This window comes from Hippoglossus stenolepis, chromosome 3 (genome assembly GCF_022539355.2).
Source record: "Hippoglossus stenolepis isolate QCI-W04-F060 chromosome 3, HSTE1.2, whole genome shotgun sequence".
NCBI classification, from domain to species: Eukaryota; Metazoa; Chordata; class Actinopteri; order Pleuronectiformes; family Pleuronectidae; genus Hippoglossus; species Hippoglossus stenolepis.
This window is the reverse complement of record NC_061485.1, coordinates 25,744,161-25,769,388: the sequence shown is the minus strand read 5'-3', so window position 1 is coordinate 25,769,388 and position 25,228 is coordinate 25,744,161. Positions and strand designations below refer to the sequence as shown.

Sequence of the window (25,228 nt, the reverse complement as noted above, 5' to 3'; positions counted from 1 at the left end):
CAGTGAACATGAGAGTGCAATACGCAGAAGTGACCCCGATCATCCTGTTGCTGTGCACTTTGATGAACAAAAACTCCCTATGCTTCTATGGTTGGGGGTTTGGGGTTAAGACAGCACCTCCAGGTGGGGACCACGATCTGTTTCTTAAGAGAGGTGGAGCCTTTGGGATCTTCACATTACAACATTGTCTCCAAAAGGCCTTAACGATGAATTGTTACTTAATGTTATGTGTGAATAGTATCTCTGTCTAGGATCAGTCAGGATCTTTGATTGTTAGACGTATCTATTAATGTTAATTTTACTGTCCAGGCATTTAAGCCTTTATGATTTTTTTCTTATCATGTAGATTTGTTCTTACTCTGTAGATGTAATGGATTTATCGTGACAAGATATTTTTTTCTAAAACTTATTACCCCTATTTCTAATTATGTTTTTTTTTTTTACAGATTATTATCTGATAACTTTAAATGTTTGATCAGCTTCTCAGAGTTATCCACTAATGTTTTCATGTTTCTACTCACCCAGGTATTGAAGCCTTAAGTGGATGATCTTATTATTTAACATCATCCCTTGTTTTGTATTTCCATTTTGTTTGTGCTTGTAAATTTTCTTCATCACCCTTGGTTTCATATCCCTTATATATTGATGTATTGTGCTATATATTTGTCTTTAATTTCACCATGTTGTTGTGTATGGTTTGTACTTTATATTATGGGAACCTACTGCCCATTTAGAGGCAATTTTAGAGGCTGACCTAAACAGTATTATGTTACACTGATGAGCTATTGTACTCATATTAAAGTTCCTTTCTTGATGCCAGGTATTTATACTGTTCTGATTAGTTAAATGGGACCAGACTGTGGGTCTGAGAGCCCGATATTTTCTTCTCTCTGATTGGCCACTTTCAAGGAGGTGTAGCCTATATATGGGTTTGAACTTTCTACCTGATGAAGGTCCACGTAACTGAAATATTGTACATCTAATAACGTTTTTTTGCAAGTACAGGACAGTGTGCTGTGATGAATGGCATCAACCATTTCTACAAACGTCGGCAAACATGTCACAAGCCGTGAAATGGCAGATTCAGGAAACTTCATTCATATGGAAATGTCTTGTGAACACAGGAAACATGACCACATTTGAAAGCAAAATTATTGCAAGAGTCTGGACAAATCGTAAATTTTTCACAAAGAGCATGTTTCTCTACAGAGGAGTGGTTGTTATGTTGCAGGATTATGCTCCGTACTCCCTGCAGGCCTGGAGCCCCGTGCAGCTATTCACACTGTCGCCAAAGAGCTGAGGACGTCCAGCGTGGCCATCAGAGGCTCCACTCCCAGCACCTGAAGGTCACACGTGGGAAAGCTGAAGCCTCTAAACAGCCGCGGCTACAGCAGACGTGCGGGCTGAGTGATGAGAGGGTATTTGAGGCAGATGTGATCAGCGCGGTGAGAACCCTCACAGTGACACTCTCCTATATCAACCATCGGACGTGATTACCGCGCTCGCTCCTTGATCCTGGAGCCGGTTGGAGCCCACTCCTTTGATTTCTGGTGACTCTCTCCTGCCGCCGGAGTAAATCACACACGATGCTCAAACTCAGACAGAGGCTTGACCCCGGCATTACATTTGTTTTAGTCACACTGCATAATGGGAACGATTTGTCGAACATCTGCCAGTTTATACAGAGCGGATGAGGGCAGCTCCACAGGTACTGCTCTCTCTCCACTTGTACTTTACTGCTGACTGACGAGTTAATCATGCGTTCATCTGTGGGGGCACTCACCCAAACAGTCAGACCATAACCAGCACATAGGAAAGTAAAGCAATTTAATGACATCAAAAACACCAATTAACATTCTTATCATGCAATGGCAGAATTTTTACAAAACACTGCGACTCTTGTGATCATGGTGCTAATAACATAATGAATGTGTATTAACAGAGTAAGGCTTGTTAAGACTCATGTCTCCACACTATCAGCGGTGTGTGTGGGTGTCAAACATGCAACCAGATCCCAGTAATCTGATTACACGTACAGGATCTACAATCCATTGCAGGTTTGACAAAACTTTCTTCTTGAAGGGGTAAACAACTAACATCACACATTAAAGTCAGTTCATGCAGAGATACTCAGCCTGCGAGGACAATGTTCTCTGTGGCTCTGGAGTCGACTCTGAGAAATAACACTGATGCTGTAATTGTGTTGCCACCCCGGGTATATTGATTTAGATAGTACAAATATATTTAGAGTAGGTCTAGTAGTAGTAAGGTCTTTGTTTACCAAGTTCGTACTAGCATTTTTTAAATCCATATTCTGATGAAAATCGTCACGCACAGAAACCTTGCACACTGAGTGCGATGCCTTTTAATATTCTCATATTTCTGAAAATTCACAGAATGAGATCAAATGGAGTCGAGCACTGAGGATGATTTTGTGGTCCTCTACCAACATTTCAGGTTTTCATTGGTTTCATTCCACTACCAGAACTGAGACCACATATTAAAAATAAGAAAAACATAATTTATGTGATCCAATTGATCCCAACCAGCTCAAATCAAACCTGTTCCGAAAACTTTAATGACAGATCAAAGTTTCAGAGTCTATGTGTAAACGTGACACAACATATACGGACTTGGTGCACAAAGACCTTAAGCCTGATCTGCAAACTGGGACCTCGAGTTTGAAAGAACTAGACATTCCGGTAAAAAAGACTATTAAAATGCCTTATGGGAAATGTAGGATTCAGCCTTTTCAGAGCCTGACATGCTGGGGACTAAAAGTCAGGATAACAATTTTGCACTTTTTGCAAAAAAAGTATGTTTCTGCAAAAGTCTTCCAGCATTTTGGAAGCACGACACAGAGTCATACTATCCACTTTAAATGGATAGTTCAAATTGTTATCCTATTGAAATATGCTTATGCACTTTCTTGCTATGGGTAAATTGATAAAACTCTTAAGTCTGTGTGTTAAATATGAAGAGACAACTGTCAACTCCTTAGTTTAGATTAGCTGGGAACAGCTCGTCTGGCCTTGTCCAGAAATTCAAAATCCACCTGCCAGCACATCTAAAATTCATTGATTAACATGTTATATCTCATCTGTTTAACCTACAAAAAAAACCCCTGAAAAATGATGGTGTCCAGGGGTTGTATTAAATTCACATTAAACAAATAAGATGTCATTTCTTTATCAGTGAGGTGCTGGTAGGATGATTTTGTTACGCTAAGGCAGAGCCACACTAGCTATTTCCCTTTGACCAGTATTTATGCTAAACTGAGCTACCTGACTTCGGGGTTTTGTATCAATCATCCTAAATAACTGTCAGCAAGAAAGCAAACAAGTTGATTTCCTAAAATTCCTAAGATTCCTATAAAACTTGTAAAACTTTTCAAACAGCAGGTATTGGCAACTTCAGTGTTGTAAAAATGGTTAGGTTCTCTTTCATGTATAATCAGGAACATAGGGACCTGTAATGGATTACATTTTAGAAAATCTTTTACAAAGCACAGACTAGGTTTGGTGATTTATACAGTCCAATGGATCTAAATGTTCATAAACATGGCAACTAAATTATATGTTTCTTCTAATATCACAGGAGGTTTATGGTTCAACAACCAATGTTGATGATATAAAATGATATGTAAATTTCCTTGTTAAACTGTCAGGTAGAAAACCACTGGGAAAAAAAAAATAAGTTAATAAGCAACCTTTATACACATCTTACACATTGTACTTCATATTTAATGAAACCATTTCAAATATAAAAGGTCAGTAATATTTGCTCCCGTTGAAAAATATCAACTGGATATCCCCACTCGTCTGTGGTCTGCCACGAGATGACATGAGAGGCAAAGCTGCGTGTAATGATGTGCAATGGGGAGTGACATTTTTGTAACATTTGTACAAACAGTTCTGCAGTGGAAGTAATGGAAAAGAGAAAAAAAAAAAATCCAAGCCCTCTAAATGTTCTGTGTAATAATAATTATAAAAAAAGACACTCCGCACATAGAATATACACTATATATACACAGTATTTAGTAACGGTCATTCTGTTGCAACTTGACAAAACAGAGCTTCATAACATGAGAATGGCAGTGTGCAGTTGGCAATGACGCATTACATTTGACACAAAACGTGTGCTTGGTGTGGATAATGTCCTGCTTCCTCTTTCATTTGTTCGTCCCAGCAGGTTTAATGAAAGCGGCGTCCCGGGGTAAAGATGGAATGGCGGTTCCGCTCCTCACGCCGGTGTCTGAGCGGCGGCTTTGATCTCAGCGGACACCCTCTTCTCCTTTCGGCCCGCGTACTCCCCGATAAAAGAGCCGTCCTCGTTGAACTGAACGTCCTCGTCGCCGTAGTCCACCAGACTGTCCCCGCTGTCCCCCGCTTTGATCTCCCTGCTCAGCGAGTGTTGGCTGCCCTTCAGTGGCTTCTCGTCGTTGTCACTGTGAGAGAGGCACAGTGGATTTAGAATCACCTCATTTCACCCATGGCTTCACTCTATGGCTTATTGGAGGGGGCCGAGCTGCAGGCTCGAGCTATCACTGCCTCCACGATGAAGCCGGTGTGATTGGCATTAGTGTTTACCTCTGGCTGACCAATGGGAAATCATCACACACATGCACACGTTCCAACAGTAATAATCGCTAAGCTACACATGCATCACTGCTTTTGACAAAGTGAAGAAATCCTGAAGGGGACATTAAACTGGTGCTGATACTGGGGCTGCACACTGTGGTCCTGTAACAGACAATGATACAGTGTGTACTTTTTTTATTGATTAGGTTCATTAGAGATGAACTTTCTCTCTTCTTTATTATGACTGCAGTGATGAGCGAGTTTCACCTCACTGAATTGAAACAGGTTGAAACACACCAACTAGTGTTGAAGATTACTTGTCAACAAATATCTCCACAATCAACCGACAAAGAGGTGAGTTCAGAACTGACGGCAAGGTGAACTGTTTTGTTGTGTTAGCATTTGGCGGCGACCCACAGTAGCTTGAGTGTATTGCAAAGTGTGTGTGAATTTGAGCCAAGAATTAAATGAGATGACCGGTATCACTTGTGTGTCTAGGCTACATCCACACTAATACCTTTTCAATTTCCATCCAGACAGGCGTTTGAGGTCCTTAACACACCTGAAACCGCTCATAACATGACTATGACCTGCACTGGGCATGTGTGCGCTGGTGTACACAGGCGGCAGATTGTCTACTCTGAAATTGATGGCTTAGTTGTAGAAAATACTATGACAGAGGAACAGCAATGGTGAACATTGAGATTGGGGATTTATTTAGTTGAACCAATGGCTCATGTTCACATGGTCAATGGTCTGTATTTATATAGAGCTTTTCTAGCCTTGATGACCACTCAAAGCACTTTAACAGTACAGGTTATTGTTATTGCCACTCACACACACATTTATACAGTGCCTCTATGGGCAGCACTCTTTCTATGAGGGGCAAATCGAGGTTCAGTATCTTGCCCGAGGACACTTAGGCATGCAGATGGGGAAGACTGGGATCAAACCTCCGACCTTCTGGTTAGAGGATGACCACTTTACTATATTACTCCGATAAAGACAACAGTCTGATGCCATATAAACATGATAACCTTATCTTACCATGTGAATGAGGTCATACTCAGAATAAGCAATAGTCTTATAAGACATGTGGAGTATCTGACCTTTGCCGCATTATGTAGACATGTTTACGTCATAATCGCATTGTAATGTCCTGTTGACAGTTTTGCAACATTTCGGGAAATCTAAACGTACAGCAGTTACCAGCTGTTTCACATTTTAATCAGACTATGCTCTGTAACATGTAATAGGGAATATGAATGGAATATTCTGTTGGAAAATAATGTAAACATCATAATTAAAATAGTGTATTTCGCAGAATAAGGTCAACAGTTATAATAATAATGCTGTCCATGAAAACATTGTCAGTGACAAGTTGGAACTGTTACTGGACGTGTTAGCAACCTTTTTACATTCACCGCTCGTAGTCGAGACCAAATCAGGAAGTAAGGGTGGGTCTGTGTCAGCATATCCAAATGTCCAAGTGTCTGCCTGTTTAAACAAGCAACACAGGAAACGCAAACTAAAATTGGGCTCACAGCATGTTCAGATTTTAGGGGCTCAAAAGCTCCTGAGTTGTGTGGATGTCAGGTACAAACGTAGCAAAAGTGGTGCAGTTTTAAAAACACGTTAGTGTGGAAGTAACCTACATTTGAACCTAACTGTCTGCAGCCAGCTAGCCGAGCTTAGTATAAAGAACAGCAACTCTAGCGCCACTAAAAGCCACTTTTTAAGAGATTAGAACTATTTTCTTATTCCATACAGAATTCCAAGCATAAAAACCACATGCTGTGTTTTATAAGAGGTTATTGCTTGCAGCAGTCATTTGTGAGGTTACCAGCCATTTGCTGGAATGGACTCCAACCTAGAGAACGTAGCTGTGACATCCAGTTTCTACAATTTATGACATTTAAATGTAATTTGGCATTATAATGGTGTGACCGATTTATCACAAGCTCAAGAAGTATTTTACACAGACAGCAACAAATTTAAGAATAGCTGGTGCCAGCAGCTCCTGGAGTCAACCTGACAAAATATAAATCCTGTCTGACTGAGCCACATTTGACTCCATCATATCATATCATTTGTTGTGCTGTGCAGATCCCACTGATTGGGGAATTACATTGGGACTTCTGCTGCCGTAGACTGTTATGAATTGGACGACTAAAGGATTAATGAAACGTGCCAAGATATTACTGCCCTGGAGATGAGCCACTTTCAATTACACTGATTGGTTTTAGCCTCCTGCTGCGTGCTGTGCAGCCTGCGTTTCGCTCCATAAGGACACAAAATGGCTGCATCTGAACGCCGCTGCGCATCCCTTTATGATGCAAAGTCTATCACATCTAACACCAACACAACACCGTACCTGGGATCACAAAGTCCTATAAAGGGAGGCTAGCAGTCTGACTACACTGATGTGTAAACAGCTCAGGGACACTACTGCTGTTTATCACATACATTCCAGTTACTCTTCAAATGTCTTGGACAGATGGAGTGCGAGGCTCCACGTGAACCGAGTGCCTGCTGGGTTGTCTTCTCAGCGGGAGGAGAAAATGCATGGGGAGAGAAATATTAAGAGAAGAAGATAGAAACCACCGCTAGCAAAAGAGAAATTCATACACTGTTGTGCGTGAAATAGTGCTCCCGTGGTTATGCTTACCTGTACTCGCAAAATGTGTCGTCATTCATGCCCTGGGACTCCACGTCCGGGTGAAGGTCTTCTTTTTCTTTTACTGCTCACAAAATAGAGAGAAGATATCAGTGATTTCCTCTGGAGGCGGCTGCCAATGAAGATCACTGTGTCCCCTGACTGCTAACGTTGTTTGAACAAGTTAGATTCTCAGTCCCTTATTCCCTGCACTTGTTCACTGGATGAAAGATCAATGAGAGCTTTGGAAAAGATTGCAAATATTGAATTTAAATGTACATTTTTTATTATCAAAATGTGAATCTTATTCTACAAAAAAATGTAGCTCTATGTTGTGTAAAATATTCATGATAAAAATGGTAAAAAACTGAAGAAATTTAAATGTGTATATATCGCTTAGTGTTGTGACAGAAAAAAAACCCACATGGCTCAGGCAAATGAAAGAAAAGGTTGTAGGAGCAACTGGCGATAATGAGAACTTAATGAGAAAACAAAGGACAGAGCAGCGTCTCGCTCTTTTTTTCTGCTGACAAGTGAAGCGATCGCTGCCCAGACGACAACCCGATGGCCATTAGCTGTGAATAATAAAGCTGATAAGGACTCTCATGTTCCCAACTGGAGGAAAATCACAGAGATACCATAGAGCTTATGTCATCACAGCCACCCCTTGTGCAGCATTTGCATTTAGTCTCGCTGTGGCTGGAAAAAGCTCCTTGTCTAAATAATGAAACATTCAAATGCTGGACATATAGTAGAAATGCTCATTTTCCTATCAAAGCAGAAGCCTATTCATGTATAAATTTGCATTAAAATAATTTAGAGGCCTGGGAAAAAGACAACATATCAGCTTACATATTCTTGTAATGGCATCAAGGATAATTGATAATTTATTTCATAGCAACCAACAACGAAATGGAAATATAACGATGCTGCGAGCAGCAATTACTATTCAAGCAAGGTAATGTGTGTGTTTGTAAGCGAACACCTACCGGAATACTTCCCTCCTTTATTTCTGTTGACAAAGCAGGCGATCAACACAATGAGCGTGAGGAGAGCGATGGCGCTCATCAGGCCGATAAACCAGCCCTGGGTGGATATTCCTCCGTGGATGCTGGCCAGACCTGAGGAGGAACAATACCCGGTGACTTTGACACGACTTGGCCTTTTCATCGGGACACTTGATTGAATGTTTACACTGACAGAGTCTATCTGATGCAGAGGCAGAAGGTGGTAGGGCGCGCTGCTGATGGAAACGCTCCAATGTTAATATTAAACAGCTAATCCTGCTTGTCTAATTAATCAACTATGGAACGCTGTACACATATAAAATTCCTCTAAGCGAGTCTGAGCGGCTTAAATCCTCGTCACAGCGCAAAGGGCCACACGTCGTGGCTTGTGGCCCCCGCTCAAGGATGCACCTGCACTCTGCTCAGTGGTAGGTCGATTAGTTCTGCTTATTTTACTTTCTTTTAATTTCAGCTATTTTGGTTTCCCTCCTCACCTGTGGACCTGGTCGTGATTACATCTTCAAATATACTAGAATTGTCAACCCAGCTGTTAGGAATAAGGCGCACAGTGTACTCAGTCCCAGGTTCAAGCCCGTCAATGATGTGGAAAGTCTGAGAGGTGCTTAAGGTCTCTGAAACCGTCCAGTGACCCTCACCTGTGCAGAGGGTGAACCATCAGGGTGGGTTAGTACTCATGAGGACACACAACTAGAGCAATCTAGTGAAGGTATGAATGGAAAGACATGGAGGACAGTTTCAGACACAGCCCAGCGACAGTTATTAGCTGTTCCACACAAACACAATCCACTTCAATCACACTAACGATGTCCAGAACAAAAAAAAAAGCTAATGTGAGCTTACGGTTGTTCATATACGCAATATAAAACTCTGTGTGCTCTCCTCCAGATATCCAGCTGATATTTGCAGAGCTGTCGCTAACGGCTGAGCTAACATTCAACAGGGCCGCGACTGATGGAGAGATGAGAGCAGATGAAGAAAAGGAGAGAAATGGTGATGAAGGATTAGTAAGAGGGGACAGAAGGTCAAGGCCTTCGTGGGGCGGTTAGGAGTGTTGTCATTGTACGATGAAGGATGTGGCTCTTCACCTTCTACGAGAAAGCTCAGCGCACGCTCGTGTGTTTTGTTAGTGTTCGGACGCATCAATTACATGTGACAGGGTGGGACGTCGGGTGAATCTCTCACCAACACACATGACAAGAGTAATGCGGGCATGGAAGTAGAATGGCAGGTGACGCATGCAAAGCAGAATGAACATAGACTGAGATCCTAAAGGGTTTACAATCATAATCATGTGATTGTTTATAAAAACGTTACTGTTACAAGTAGTAAGTACATGACTTTACTTACTACCCTTACGATTTTATTTACAATATTTTTGATCTCTCTCTCCATGATGACATAAATATCTTTTCCACATTGACACCTAATAATGCCAAACTTATTGAACAGACAACAGAAGAAGACGAAAAAAATCTAATAACGTGGAGAATGATATGCATCATTAGTGTGGTTTGACAGCAGCTGTCTGAGCTAGTCAACAATGCACAATCCACTTCATTTCCCCGTGGCAAACATGCAAATCTCCTGCCGTGTCTCCAGCTCAGGTGCATTATTTGCTCAGGTGATAATTCAGCACACAAGGACACCTGCGTCTGCGCTGCCCATCGCCGCCACCGCACCTGACAGCCTCCCACTAATGTTGATGGATTAGTCCGCAACTATGGTAATTGCAATTATTAGACCTGTGTGATGACTTGGACTGACATAGGCCCCTGAACTAAAAATATCTTACGGCAGGCTGCCGTGTTTCGTCACCATCTCCTCAGTTTGCTAATAAATGCTGCAGAAAGCAGCTGCTCACCCAGTGGGGAGTCAGAGCCCTAGAAGACACCCCTTCAAAGTCAGGAGGCTCGTATATAGGGAGAGTCTAGGAAATATTCTGATATAGGAGCTTTCAACAGCTTCTACTTATCCACTTATCTCAGTGTCCAGTGAATATTAGCCTCCCAGTATGAGCTCACACCCCCTCCCCCCCCGGCATGGCCCAGGAGGACGTTTCTCTCCTCACTATTTTGTCTCAGCTCAGATGCTGCTGTGGACAACTTTCGTCCCAGAGCTGTGCTGCTGTTTACACAGTTGAAGATTACATGGAAATGTCAGGTGACTGTTGGGTCAATATGCTGCTTGGTTCCGGGGAACTGGGGCCCAACAAATCAATCACTGACAATTAGACATATTTGTCCCATTCAAGCGGCTCCACTCTGCAGCTACTCTGTCGGATCAGGATATAGATCTTGTATCCTAGATTTCCCTGTGGTGCAGCGGAGAAATTAAAACCTGCTTTTTCATTAGCATTCAATTGTCTTGTTCCAAACACGAAAGCCGAGCTGTTACCTCACATTCCAGCTCCTGTTGCCACTGGAAACAACTTCAAATATCAAAGAAAAACACAGGAGATTACCTTGCACATTACAGAGGTATTTTTAACCTCTTTTTTATTCTGTGATATCAATTTCCTTAAAAGGCAAAAGCCAGGGAGTCCAGGAGATCGCTGCACCACTGTAAAAATATTGGTATAAAACATACGAAAGCTATTTGGTTTCTGTTTTGCGTTTTCAGATTTATTTCACAGCTTTTGTTTGTCTCTGTGGTTTGATGCTTGTGGTGTCAGTATGTGCTGCAGCTCTACCTATGGTGGAACGAGTGGGTTTGGTCACTGGGGACTTTGGAGTGCTTGGAGGTGTGGGGGAAGCTGACTTGCCTGAAAAGAAAGACAAACCTTGTGATTATCAACTGGGGCTAGAGCCCGGGGCGCTACCGTCTACTGTTAGCACACATGCTATTACCTAAAATTAGTGGCTACGCATGTACAATAAAACGTCATATAGAAAAATAAGAATTGTTTATACACAAGGTGAGATGTTGGCATTTTTAATTTGACTTCATCTTGCCTTTCAACAGCTACTTAATTTTCTTTTTGCACATCATTAAAAGGAAGAAGGATGGATGCGTGGCGTGTGTATGATCTTCTTCCTGCGTTTGGCTCTTGAAGCGTCATTTATTTCCTCAGCTTGACTTAGACGTGTTGCACAGAGTCTGCTGTTGCTAGGATAAAAGTCAATATTCGTTTACAGCCGCTAATGAGCCACGATTAGTATGAATTTATAATTAGGTTACTCATTACTATTGCTATTAGAGAGGAAGCCACAAACTTTATCTGAGGAGGAGTTGACATTTTTCTAATGAAAGGAGGCATCAGAGAGCTCTCTGCTGATGGCAAGGGCAAGCAGCAGACAAGGTCAATTATCTGCAGAGGAGCAAAGTGTTTAGCACTTTTTGATAATGTGCAAGAAAAATAAAATGTGCTCAACAGTTTGAGACTCAAATACGCCTGATGATTTACACAGGTTTATAGCATCCGTACCATTTTCTACAACTAAACATGCACCCGCTACCTATGGAACTACCGACTGTCAGACATGTCATACCATCACACATATTTATAAATAAATTATTACAAAGTAATAAGTAAAATATTCCAGTTACGAATGCTACCATTTTGTGCATTTCAAGTATTTTGGGGGGAATGAGCCACAACAGCAAGGTCGTGCAATTACATGCGCCTGACCGATCGTGAGTCAATCAAAGCTTCAAATCGTTTTTTTTTAGTATTAAATAACTAACAGAACTGCAGCTAAAACTATGAGGTCTGACTACAAACTATACGGGCGGTAGTGTGAACGAGCGCAAGTAGCTATACAATGCAGCAATGGAGTAAATCACCAAGTAAGAGATCTCTTATGCTTTAATGAGAGGATTTGGTTTAGTTTCCTAATGAAACGGTGGCAGTACAAATTAGAATATGCTGTCTAGATAATTTGACTCAGTTTTCCGTGCATTTTGAGTTTTTATTTTGATCCACAAACATAAAAGAGGCAGGGTTTCTGGCCTATTCTGCAGCAAGCCACCAGGTGGCGATGGAGACGCTTTGGCTTTACTTTTGGGGAGCCATCATGACATTCATCTTTATATACAGTCTGTGTTTGTAGATTATGTGTGTAGGTATGACATGCTGCAGCTTCTACGTGAACACAGATGCTACATACTGAGGCCAACAGTGGAAGCCGAAGTGGAAGCTGCGGGAAAAAAAAAAGAAAAGAATGAAAGAAAAAAAGACAGAGGGGACAAGCACTGCATTGCTAAGCAGACATTTTACACATTCACACACATTTACAAGACACTGTATGATCAAAGCTATGGTTGAAAGCAGTGCACTGTTTAGTGGCGGGAGAGTGATGGTAATAGTGCACAGTAGAATTACCTCTGAACACACACTCACACACTCTCTCACAAACACACTTGTAACAGCTCGACTAAATTGCAATTCAATACATACAAAATGAGTCCTCCTGCCTGTAATCACTTTTAAATAAACAACCCCTATGAGCCAATTAGGTTTCTTCCTGTGATTTTACGCCAACGCTAAGTCATTGTCTGCATATTTAGCACCTGCAGTGTGTTCCAGCATCAAGTTGAGCGTTTTGTATTTGAATGACAGAACTTGAACCAAATCAGGGACGATGGAAGGCAGTTAGACTTTGGGGTGCTGAAAAAAAGTCTATATAATAACACGATATTAAATGTAGGATAAATTAATGATTTGTTATATTGATTTGAATGACCAACATAGTTCTACACTAGTGTAAGAACATTTTTCACAAGAACAGGCAGCAAACTTGGCTTAAAGGGATGGTTCACCCAAAGATGAAAATGATCTACTCAACACTCGCCAAGGGGCACGTGACGACATCCACGATACTTGCGAGTTCTTGTGATAGCTGCAGTTACTGCAGCCGCTGATGTATTCACGTGCCCCTTGGGCGAGAGCATAGACGTGCAAGCTACAGGAGGATATCAGAGGACCTTTGTCACTTGGATGACACCATAGGAGCAGTATGGAGGATTTTTTTTTTTTTTTACGGTCGAAGACGTGGTCGCCATTTACTTCAAATGTATTGGATTTGGCTGTTTAACCCTGAAAAGTGTTTTGTGGACTCAAACACTTCACCCACCCCTCCACCGGCATAGTGGTAAGTAGATAATAGGTGGATTTTCAGTTTTAGGTGAACTATCCCTTTAAAAGGCATTACTGAAATCCTTTCAGGTCGTGCATATATACTCAAAAGCCTGCTACAAAATCAAATATTACAAATTGCATTAAATTAAAATAAACTTTATTTTGCCTTGCTGTTGCAGCCTCTTGCCAGTAGGGGAGTGTTGCAACCCCCTCAGCACCACTAATTACAGCCACTTTATACCACAGTAAATTTGCCGCCCAGTTGTTTATGCTGAGAGTATCTGTTGCTGCGGTTCATTACAGTGATACTCAGGGGACTCCACGTACTGTTTCCTGTTTCATTCACATCGTATATCGCAGTGCCCACCACCTCACTGGGGCTCGGCTCAGCTGAAGAGTGTTGTGCAGTCCTCACCAGATGATAAGTAATTGAAAAGAAAAGATTACATGCTACAAGCCAGCTCATTATGATTACTAACCCACCACCTCCTTCAATGATTACACAGTTCAGCATCAAAACTCTCAGTTTCCCTTTCTCTCTGCTGATTGTTTCACAGCTCTCGCTCTCCCTCCAATCAATAAGCACTTGCTCTCTTGTGACAGTGACAAATGAAAACCTCCACGACAACCATATGAAATTGTTTATCCACAAGAATTACTTATATGGAGATATGAAAAGCTTGGCTGCCCAGGCATATATCATATTCTGCTCGTTCAATGCCGTTTTGTAGCAGTGACACAGCTTTGTCACCTACAGTCGCTCGCTCAGCCTGAATTCTGCACCTAAAACCCTCGTCTGTGTTTCTCTCAGTCTTCCCCAGAAAGCTACCCGCTCATTCTCACACCCACAGGCCATCTCACACACACACACACACACACACCACCTGGTCTGATGCTTTCTGGACCCTCCCATCACTCACTTGTTTCGAGGGTGGTGGTGCTCTCTTCGCTGACAACAGGCCCACAGCCCACTGTGGTGCAAGAGCGCAGGTAGAACTTGTATTTGCTCAGGGGCTCCAATTCGCGCAGGATCCACTTGGTGGTGCGGGGGTTGCGGATGTCTACCATCTGCAGGGGCCCCACCTCCTCCGTGTCGTTGACTAGAGCAAAAGACAAATTCCTTGTATTACACTTTGCATATGTGGTCATACAAGCAATGCACCAAAAATGTTTACGGTGTGTAATGGCGTAAAAAGATCAAACAAAAAGATGTAAAAATAATCAACAGCCAGAGGGTTACCCACAGAATTAGTTCAAGTTGCGCTAAGGAGGGTGCACGTGCATTGGCACAGAGGTCACTCTTATGTCCATCAGATTCCAAGGGACAGGTACAAAGACTTATGAGTGAAAGTCAAGTTCTTGTATGAGAGAGAGAACTGCATTGATGCCACAACTGCAGCTGAAACTATGAGCTCCTGCTGTCTGCGTCGATGGTAAAAACATTATGGACCACAGCAGGAGTACGCGGTAGCAAAGAGCGCTGCACACACCAGGTTAGAGATCTCATATGTTATTGTGAGAAGTGTAAACGTTTTGCTTCAATATGAAACTGTGGCAGGTCAGCAGTCTAGATCATTATTGGGAAACACTGGTCCATATAACCCACACACAGCCATGAGCAATCTAACTCATTTTCTGATCATATTGCATTGTTACCCCTGGAACCATTTTATTTCACATGCTTCATATCCCACACTAACATTGTAATAAGGAGAAGTTTCTCCTTTTTAAAGTCCTCGTCCTCAACAAGCAACATACAACTAAATCCACTTTATTCTTTTGCTCACAAACTACTTTATCAAGCTATCTGTTGATCCTGGTCTTTTTTTTCCACTTTTGAACCATCATACCCAATCTGTCTTCATCTCTCATACCTTCATATGTGTGTTGAAATCCTTGGATATTCATTCTGATTTGAACAAAAATAATTTGATTAATTTGTGGACGATAATCTAAAACATCAACAAAAAGGTTTTTGCTTGTTGTTGTTCTAACACAAAGAAGTCTAGCTTCCAGCCTTTACTGTTTCACAGCCAAAAGATCCCCATTCACTGGCATGACAAGAAAATGTCCAAGTGACAATCTCTTCACTCCAATGCCAAGAAAAGCAACTGTCACTTGTTTTGATTTACACATTTTCTTTGTTAACATTAGCAAAAGACAAATTGTTATTTGCTCTTTCTTTGGCTTAATATCCCTTTGAATCATATTTGCATTTCACAAGCAAACAGGTTATGTTCTGCACATTTATATCTAGGCTTTCTTTTGTGTTGTCATCTGCACTTTGACTACGTTGTGATAGGATCTCATTTTTCACTACGTAAAGCAGGCGAGCAGGTAGACAGGTGGCATTTATGTTCTTTGTAACAAAAACAAACACAGCAGGTGTTGAGGTGACCTTTGCTGTGAAAGAGGTGCTATGTCTCTCTGGTAGCACACAATGACAAGAATGTGTTGGCCTGCTTCCCTTTTTTTTCTCAGATACCACCCACTGTTATCAGACATCACAATGTTTTGTTTTGTTTGTGAGAATAAAAACTATTTATTTTTGGCAAGAAATGCAACCGGTGCGACTGGAGACTGGTACAGAGAAGAGGCCACAAGCATCATTATTCTCTTTCTCACTTATCCGGACACACTCAGGCACATCATGTCATGTAGTGAACTGGCTGAAGGCTGCCGACTATTCCTCTCAATTCAGACAACATTTAGATTTCCAAATATTACTTAGCCTGCTGGGCCAAATACAGCTGGCCTTGTGTAGTGTGGAACAGGCCGAGATGTACAAACACTGAAATCTGAGACATGACCCAACAACAAGTGTGAGTTCAGCCCAAATACAGAATGAATAGCAGCCAAGGTCATTCTGAACTCCCACGTGTGAAGATATTTGATGTCAGTGCAGTACAAACTCCAATTGGTCCACTCATGGTGAGTTACTCTACAGTCACTCAAATATACTGAAAAATGGTTCAGAAAGATCAATCTGCATTTTTACACAGAAAAAAAAAAATCCTCACATAAATTCTTACGAGTTCAATTTTAAAATACACTTGCAGGGTAAAGCCTAGTTCACACATGTGATTTTTACCAAGGTTTTTCACTCGTCGACAAATTTCGTAGCTCGCCAAAAAAAAACAACCACATCAAAGCCAATTCGGTCTTTGATTGTCAGTCACAATTGGTGTGTGAACTTGGCAAAGATGCAATTCAAGAGGCTTGACGACACGTTGCCTCCTCTGACTAGGGCTAACTCCATATTTCCCTTTTTAGTTTAAAACTGTCTCTTGATGTGTTTTGGCTCCACATCAGTATTAATCCCTGTCTATACTAATACGCCTAGAAATACCTATCACATTACACTGGGTATGTGAGTTCCGGTTTACACAGGAAGCATTTGATTGTTAGTTGCAGAAAGAGCTAAGCCACAAACCAGAAGCAGCAATGGGGAAAAGACAAATCAGACATTTCTATTAAAATACAGTTTAATGCAGTTTAACTGCACAACAGCTGCTATCAAAGACAACAGGGTCAGCATTGCTTGTATTTAATTATCAATGTCACGTTTTACACTGGTAGCCGAGGCTAATGCCGGTAGGTTTCTTTCGGAAGGGGGTCATGTGATAGGAGCCTGAAGAATCAGCAATGGCTATGTTGTGACCAGAAAGACCCAATCAGCAAGAGGCTTGTCTATGTCATCATTTCCAAACATATCTGTTTCTGCTCTTCCATTCTAAAATGAAGGACCAGAGTTTCAAACTGAAAGGGGGTCAGCAGCATTTCTAAAATTCTCTGTTCTAGTGGCACTAAATCTCCGGACTAGTGTGGATGCCATGTGTATCCTCAGCATTGATGCATTTTGACGCCTACATTTCTAGCATGCTAAATATCTAGATGAATCAGCACCACTGCCAATCAGAGGGTAGGTTGGTATGAAGGCAGTGTAAAGAGGAACATGTAGAGGTGACATGCCCTCTAACTTTGTGTTTTTTTTCCTGAGTTATGGAAAATATGACTTTGTTGACGGAAATGTTTAGAAAAATTTCCATTCACTATTTCTAGCAACTGTGATGTCCACTGAATCATTTCTGTTTCACCTCATCCAGCTTGATGTGTCCTTTCTTAGCAGGCTGGCACAGAAGAACAGGAGGATCATTCAGATTCACTGTGTCTCTTCTCTTGTGTATTTTTGTGATCAAGCTATGTTTGAGACCAGACATAGTAAAGGTAATGGACTGTATTTATATAGCGCTTTTCCAGTCTTATCGAAGTACCTGGGGGTTTGTCCTGGTGAGATATTGTGTTATGTGTGATCCCTTGTCACCAGTCAATCATGTAGTATGAACTTTCAACACCAAGTCATTTGGTGTGATGTGCACAGCTATCTGATGACCTTGAAAAGCATGTGGTATGAATCTGAGCCACAAAAAAACACAAAAAAATGTTTTAGTTAAGTGCTAATCAAATCAAAGGAAAAGGAAAAGGAAAAGTTTTAAATTTGAGACCTCATCTCACTTTTAGGACCCAGTTGGCAGTTTGCTGGGAGGTAAAGGCTTTAAGTTAGTTGTTACTGGCCTCCTTTGACCTCAGGCTTCACAGTCAGTTGGCAGCTCTTAGTGTGACCACACCGTCCTCTCAGCAGTGAGGGAAGCTTGAGGATTCATTCAGCCTTAATGTTTCGAAAAGTATTTCTAATGCCTGCTAATGTTATGAACACATTGGTGATAACCTGACACAATTATCAAAAGGTTTCACACAGACAATGTGCCATTTCAAAGCAGTGTAGTTGAAGCAGTTGAAACAGCCTGGTATTACCGTATGCTCAATGTGTTCAACAATGTTACAATGGTGAAACCTGTGAGACGTGAAGTGATTAAAGGCTGCTGCAAAGATGGGCGTCGCCCTCAAACAGCTGCGCTGCAGCTGGAGATTCCACTTGTGTCACTGATGATACACTGATACTCCTCAACATTTCGCACATGACTTCTTCAAGGGGACTTCAACAAAAGTCACACTTCAAGGAGTCCATCAGCTTTATTGCTGTGGCACAATGAAAACGTCCTCTCCTGAAATACTGTGTGACACTTGGCCCCCTTGTGCAGCCGCCAAATCAAACTCAATTAGCTGGGAAATGTGACGCTGGGACGTTGTTAAAAGTTAGTCATTAGCTCTGTTGTGACTTTTGTTTAAAGTCATAACAGCAAAGTGTGTGTGCACACATGTGATGTGCTCAGTGATGCTATCCCCAAGGACTGCAAGCTGCTGTGAAGACATCCCCTGCGGACAGTATAGGGTCAGTAAGCAGGGACCTTAACAGACTGTGACACAGTGGCCTTGGTCAGCACTAGCTTAGCCATGATTGTGACATACAGGCCAACAGACATCACCCTGACATGTTTCCTATACACACACTCTGACCTCACCATGACCTGGGCCTTATTAGAGCAACACAATGATTTTTCCTTCCGTGCTCGGGATCATGGGTTAGACAATCACCAGTGAGCCGAAGATAAATTTCCTTTGCTTTACTGATACACTCCAGAGGTACAGCACATACTTGGCTGTTTTAAAACTGTATCATATTATACAGAGGTAGAGGCTGTGCATTTCAAACAGTGAGGTTATTCAGGTCACTAATATGCAGTCAGATTAAAATAAACAGCCTGTGTGTTTTTGTATACTCTGTGTCTTTCCGGCTTGTACCCTCAACACTATTAAACACAAGGGGAAATGCAATATCTCTTTGTCGCAACACGGGAGCATCACCAATATATCTGAGTTAGTTAAGTGTAAGGCTGAAACATAGAGATACGTACTGTACTGATAGTCTAGGAGGTACCCGGTGAGAATCCCATTAGGCTCGGATGGTGGGTCCCAGACCAGAGAGACGGTGTGCTTCTGTACATCTGTGACCCTGAAAACAGGATTTTTCTCGGGGACTGTGGGGGCACAAGAAGGTGATGCACACATTAAGCAGTTGAACTCTCCAAACCAGTTTCCTTGGCTATTATTAGACTTTCCCTTTAGAAGTTGTGAATCAATACATTTCATGCTGTTTTTCCACAAACCCACCTCCCTCTGGGGTTTTGAAGTTGACGGGATGGCTGCCGGGTCCGTTGCCCCGCCCGTTGAAGGTCATGACAATGAGGCTGTACTCGGAGAAAGGGGTCAGTCCTGGTACCGTGGCGTGGTTTCGGTCCCCAGGGAAAGTTAGAGTGTGTTTGTCTCCGTGACTTGTCTTTGAGTCGGCCAGGCTGCGCAGACGCCACCAGTTTATCTACATCGGTAAGAACACACACAGAGAGCCATCCTCAGCAGAGTGATCAAACTCTGTACATCACACGTGTGGGTGAGGGCTGACAGGATACTGAATATGCAAATTGTCTATCTTTCCTTTCAGGTGGCGTGAGCAGAAAACATCAAGTAAAGGACAACAGAGTGGGGTGAGAGAAGCAAACGTTCAGAGCGAGGTCAGGGCCATTCCTTTTAAACTGTGTCTAAAAAGCAAAGGTTTGTTTTTGAGGTATTACCCTGTAGCCTCCCAGATGTCCATGTAGCTTGTCCTTGTGCACACGCATCCAGCTAACCTTGACCACTGAGCTGTTCATCACCTCCACAGCTACATCATCAGGCGCAGCGGACGGAACTGCAACAGCAAACACACATTAGGAAAAACATTCAGCAGAGGGGAAAGTAACAAAGGTGTTCTTGTAAATGACTCATAGTTTGAGCAACAACAGAAATGAGCAAATGAGCCAAAAGACAAACATACTAAACGACTACACACATTTGGAGATCACCTATTTACAGGATCACATACTGGGGATTGATCAATCAATCAGTCAATCAATAAATCAATAAAGGACTCTAAAGGGGTAAGTATATACTGCAATTACTAAAACCACAGGAGAGCAAGGACACAACAGTGAGTAGTGTCATGACCTGAGGTGACCTCCTTGGGGCAAATCCAAAAGAAAGCTGGACAGGGGGAAATACAGTCAGCCTTCTTCAGAAACTGTAATTGCTTCAATGCAAAAACCTTGAAACTCGTATCCTCTCATTTATTCTCAAAGATTTTAAAACCACAAAGCTTATAAATAAATCATTTCACCAGGTCCACCTGAATACCGATAATTAAAATGCCAGAGTTAAGCAGAGATGAGAAGAAAATATTTTAATGAAAACCATTTTTTGTCCACAAAAATCACATATCCTAAAACTACACTGGCTACTTTGCACTTTGGGCGAGTGAGAAGTTTGTGCAAATTTCTCACATATAGAAAGCATTTACTTTTATATCAGTAAACTCCAGACAAATAATCAGTTTTATTCAACAAGACTATCTGCAATATTTTCCCACTGAAAATAGCCACTAGAACATTCATTATTTTAATTTTCTCACCAGAACTAAATGAAGAAAAAATCTATAATGAGTCTGTTTACTGCTTTTACAGTTATCTCTTAGAGCATCTTTGTCAATTAGCTTTTAGTTTATATCTACAGAGCAACTTTATTTTGAAGCTTACATTAACTTGGGTCTGAGAGAAATGTTAGAAGTAGCTAAATCACCTTTGACATATTATAACCTTAACACTTATTTAAACCTACAGCAGCTGCAGAGTTATGTTGAATCTAACAATGAAACTTTTGATTAACTGTAGAGAATAAATAACAAGTAGAGAAAAGTCATTCAGTGAGTGAACGGCACAATAATGTCAACACAGTTTTTTTTGTTGTTAGTTAACATAAACCCCAAGTTAGTGGTTACTCTAGACCAGATAAAGCAAAAACAATTATATATTATTAAACCATAGTCTGTATATAAAGACGGACAACGCTACTCCACTTCCTCCCACTATCCAGAAATGAGGCCAAAACATCCCACATGTGCAAGCTGCCATCCTATTAGGAGCCAGAATCTGCACAGTTACAATCAGGGGATGAAGCCTATGTAGTTGAGGTCCCTTGGATGAACTTAAACAAACATGTGTGATAAAAACTAAGTAAAATGACAGACACCCTCTTCGAGGAAACTTTGACTTTCTAATTTGGCCCATGTCCCATTGCTAACATGGAGGAGGGGGGATTTTAGGAGAGAGGTTTAACTTTAACATTAATTAAATTTGCGGTTCCTCTGCATTAATTGAATGTAAGTCAAATATTTACTCTCTTTTTAGCTCTTAATCTTTAGCCCCTCAATGCTCCACATGTTCACCATGCAGTCTTACGAGGTTTATTGGAGCTTTTGCACTGACAAGAGCAGAAGTGAGGACATCACAACCAAAACAATGTGTCAAAAGACACTAAGACATCCATAGATATGAGGGGAACTGCCAATTTGGGTGGTATTTTTGCCATTCCATATAACCTAGTGCAGCTTTGAGTAAAGTTATATATCAGCTACTCACAGTCCTCTCCTGAGTAGCCAGTCACTATCTTGGGCTCAGGTCCCCAGCCCTGATGGTTCTTGGCTTGGATCTTGATCTCATAGGGAACAAAGGTGGGCGTGTTCGTCACGACAAAGGAGTGTCTCTTCACCATGTGTTCCTTCCAGTCCTCCTCCATGTCCTGTCTTCTGTAACTCACCTTGTACTCTAGACCAGGGCCATTCTGCTCAATGAGTAACAAGGGCTGAACGATGGAAGCAAAAGACAGCAAAAATAAATAAATAAATAACAACAATGGGGTGAAGGGGTTTCATGCAGGCTTTCACAATTGCATAAGACGCTTCTTTTTATTTCTCTGTTCAATGTCACCGCCTCTAAGGGATTAAAATGACAAGCTAGCCCAGTGAACTGTGCTTGGAACACTGGCTGTGTTTTATCCCTCTATCTAATAAAACAATGGAACAATTGACCTGGTCTAGCAGCAAGGTTTTTCTTTGATATAGGGCTTCGTATATCTTTGTAGATGAAAAGATTTATCTCCTCACAGGAGTCAGCGCGTGAGAAATAGAATGAGATACGATTTTCCACAAAGGCAAATAATTAACAGTGGGGAAGCTCATGAATCCGGGATTCAGGAGCTACGGTACCCTGACAGGGCAACCGGATAATAAGTGAAGGAGAGATTCATCTTTCTACAATAAGGCAGAATTTATTACTGTACGCATCAAAAGAAAATTTTTCCTTTTCATGGCCATCCTTTCTCTTTCTAATCAAAGAAAATGAGCACCTTTCAATGGGGGCCCTTTTCACAGCGATCCCAGGAAATGGCTTTTCTAAAGATCTGAACTACCGAATGAAATATCAAAAGTCGACCATTTCCATTTCTTAAATTCCTATTGGTAATTGCCTATTGGACATCAATAAAACGTCATCTCTTTTCTCTTAGTGGGATTCTTTGACATCCAAAAACTGCAGTAGATGTGAATAATTCACTATGCAAAGGTGGCCCACATTACAGAATCTGCAGTAAGAGGATAATAAAAGACCAAACCCTGTTCCTTACCTCCCAGTTGATATCCATTTCATGTGGCAAATGACCTTCGATTTTGATATTTTCAGGGTTCTTGTCAGGGGCTGTAGAAAAGAAGAAATATAGATTTTGTCGGCATAGTGGAATAAATCTCCAGTGAAATAGGCACACAAGAGAGCAGATTCTCAACAAGAGTGGAATCAATTATGCAGCAGGTTTGAGTGTTTTAAAGTTCACAAAGCAGCAGCAATGGCAGCTCGAGTGGCCTGGAGGACCTTATCAAAACGTACAATAAACAATGAAAGGAGGAAGCCTCAGACCTGCTGGGGGGGTTTTGTATCTCTCCGTGGGCTCGCTGGGAAGCCCCCTCCCAACGGCGTTAACTCCAGACACTCGAAAGCAATAGTCGACGTGGCCGTGGAGTTTGACGACGGCAGAGTTATGGTTTCCAGGTATTTGGAGCAGCTCCTTCCAGTTTCCCGGCTCCCACTGGCTTTCCTCGTACTCGATAATAAACTCTGTTGAGGGGAAGAGAAACAATCAGTGATGTGGTTCTTGCTTATCTAACCACAAGCCGAGCAGAAAGCTCCTCAAACTCTGCTCCGGGCCGGTATATTCCCCAGGGAGCCTTGTCATAATTCACACGTGGATGAATCAATCACGGATTCACATTGTACAAGATGCTATCAAACAATCTATTTAAATACAGAATGACGCCCTTAATGTGTATGTCACTGCGAGATGAACTCATTCAATATGTTCTATAAATACATTATACTGATACATGCTCCTTTTTACCTGTGGTTGAGCTGTTGTGATCGTCCCCAGGGAACCATTTCAGTTTCACGCTTTTGCTCTTGTGTTCAGACAGAACCAAGTTGTCAGGTGCATCAGGGACATCTGAAAACCATCATAACAACATGGCAACATGAAAACAGAATCACAGACACATCCATCTGTGCGGCAGAGAAAGGCCAAAGGAACAAATGTTCAATGAAATCCTCTCGAAAGTCCAGGGATGTGGAACAAGCTGCATGACTGCGCGGCCCACAACTGTTTCTTTTCAGATTTAAGGAGGTCAATAGGATTTCAAAGAGCGATTGTCAGACACAGCACTATGCCCTGCACTAATTAAGCCATGGCCTGCATGTTCACGCTCCGCTTTGGCCTCCTGACATATTGATCCCTGTGTGAATGTGTCATGCATTTATGTAGCACCAGGGGTCTCCGAAGCAGAAATACAGTTCACATGTTGGCTCACCTAACACCATGAGCAGCGCCGAGGCCGTGGCTGTGTCCACCGGAGTCCTTGCCACACACGTGTACACGCCCTGGTCCCTGTGGCTTACATTGATGATCTGAAGACTACCGTCCTCCACAAAGTATCTGTTGATAGAAAGACGGAGACACAATATTGACGGACGAAGCTGAGAAGTAAAACGACTTTCAAGCTGGGATTAAGTCTGCAATGCTGTTTTTAAAAAAAAATCATGTATCCCACCTTGAATTCTCAGTGTAGTTGAGGGTTAACTCGATATCATCTTTTTCCCACAGGAGCTGAAAGTCGTTGCTGAAGGACTTGTCGTACTCTGCCAGGCATGAGAGCTGGGCCGTGGTACCCATTAGGATCTGTTGGTCCTCCGGGGCCACGACTATGCTGGTGGGATCTTCCAAATGGGTGAGACCGTGTTAGTTACATCTTGAGGAAAATGTGAGCCTCTGCAAACACTGTTCCGTGTAAATCTGCTCACCTTTAACGTAGAGCATGGCCTCAATGGCGGACGTTCCCTCTGTGTTTTTAGCTAAACACGTGTACTGTCCCGTGTCATCTTTCTCCACGCTGTAGATCTCCAGCGATCCGTTGTCGTGAACGCTAAATCTCGGGCCCTCCACGGATTCAGAGGAGTCGTCTCTGCTCCTGCAAAACATAAAGAAAAAAAAAACATCAGTCAAAATGGATAAACACATCACTGTGGCAGCAAAGATGAAATAAAAGAACAGAACAGTGCTGAGTGACAGGCATGTTTTTTTTTAAGAAACAGCAGGTCGTCGATACAGATGAACAGTGCACAGAAGGACTGTGAGCATCGAGCAGCTGAGATCTACTGCTCTCTGCTGGTGTGTGGTAGACTCGTGAAAAAAACAGTTACGCTTACCAGGTGATTGTGGACGGAGGAGAACTGAAGACCCTGCAGTGCATCATCACCCCCTTCCCCTCGACAGCGGAGTAATCCTCCCCTTCTTTGGTCAAAATCATGGGGGGCAGATCTGCAAAAGACCAGGAGCAGAATCGAGTCATCAATCAGAGGTTGTTGGGAAAGCGGTTAGTGCGTTAATGTGGCTTCTCAACCGATGACGGAACAAGGTGTGGCCCACGGCTGTTGTACTATCGGGACTTTGAGGAGGAGAAAAACAACCCAACGAAATCAGGTTTGCAGTCTTGAATCCAGATGAAGAGAAAACGGAAGGG

At 42.1% G+C, this 25,228-nt stretch overlaps 1 protein-coding gene across 6 annotated transcripts in view; it reads right to left on the bottom strand.

The window, feature by feature from the left end:
- Positions 1-1,810: 1,810 nt before the first annotated feature.
- chl1b (cell adhesion molecule L1-like b) overlaps positions 1,811-25,228 on the bottom strand; it is a 72,544-nt gene continuing 49,126 nt past the window's right edge. For 2 of the 6 annotated variants that reach the window (XM_035152317.2, XM_035152320.2), the window contains 17 exons: positions 24,915-25,026; positions 24,510-24,676; positions 24,260-24,425; positions 24,020-24,144; positions 23,557-23,658; positions 23,079-23,276; positions 22,792-22,862; positions 21,750-21,972; positions 19,872-19,987; positions 19,414-19,618; positions 19,158-19,280; positions 14,262-14,441; positions 12,371-12,400; positions 10,954-11,025; positions 8,226-8,357; positions 7,249-7,321; positions 1,811-4,447 (listed from right to left, as the gene is read on the bottom strand). In XM_035152317.2, coding sequence (XP_035008208.1) covers positions 4,243-4,447; positions 7,249-7,321; positions 8,226-8,357; positions 10,954-11,025; positions 12,371-12,400; positions 14,262-14,441; positions 19,158-19,280; positions 19,414-19,618; positions 19,872-19,987; positions 21,750-21,972; positions 22,792-22,862; positions 23,079-23,276; positions 23,557-23,658; positions 24,020-24,144; positions 24,260-24,425; positions 24,510-24,676; positions 24,915-25,026 — 2,300 coding nt within the window. In that variant the 3' untranslated portion in view covers positions 1,811-4,242. Of the gene's footprint in view, positions 4,448-7,248; positions 7,322-8,225; positions 8,358-10,953; positions 11,026-12,370; positions 12,401-14,261; positions 14,442-19,157; positions 19,281-19,413; positions 19,619-19,871; positions 19,988-20,283; positions 20,320-21,749; positions 21,973-22,791; positions 22,863-23,078; positions 23,277-23,556; positions 23,659-24,019; positions 24,145-24,259; positions 24,426-24,509; positions 24,677-24,914; positions 25,027-25,228 lie in introns of all 6 variants that reach the window. The other 4 variants (XM_047339399.1, XM_035152319.2, XM_035152321.2 and 1 more) reach the window with 4 other exon arrangements.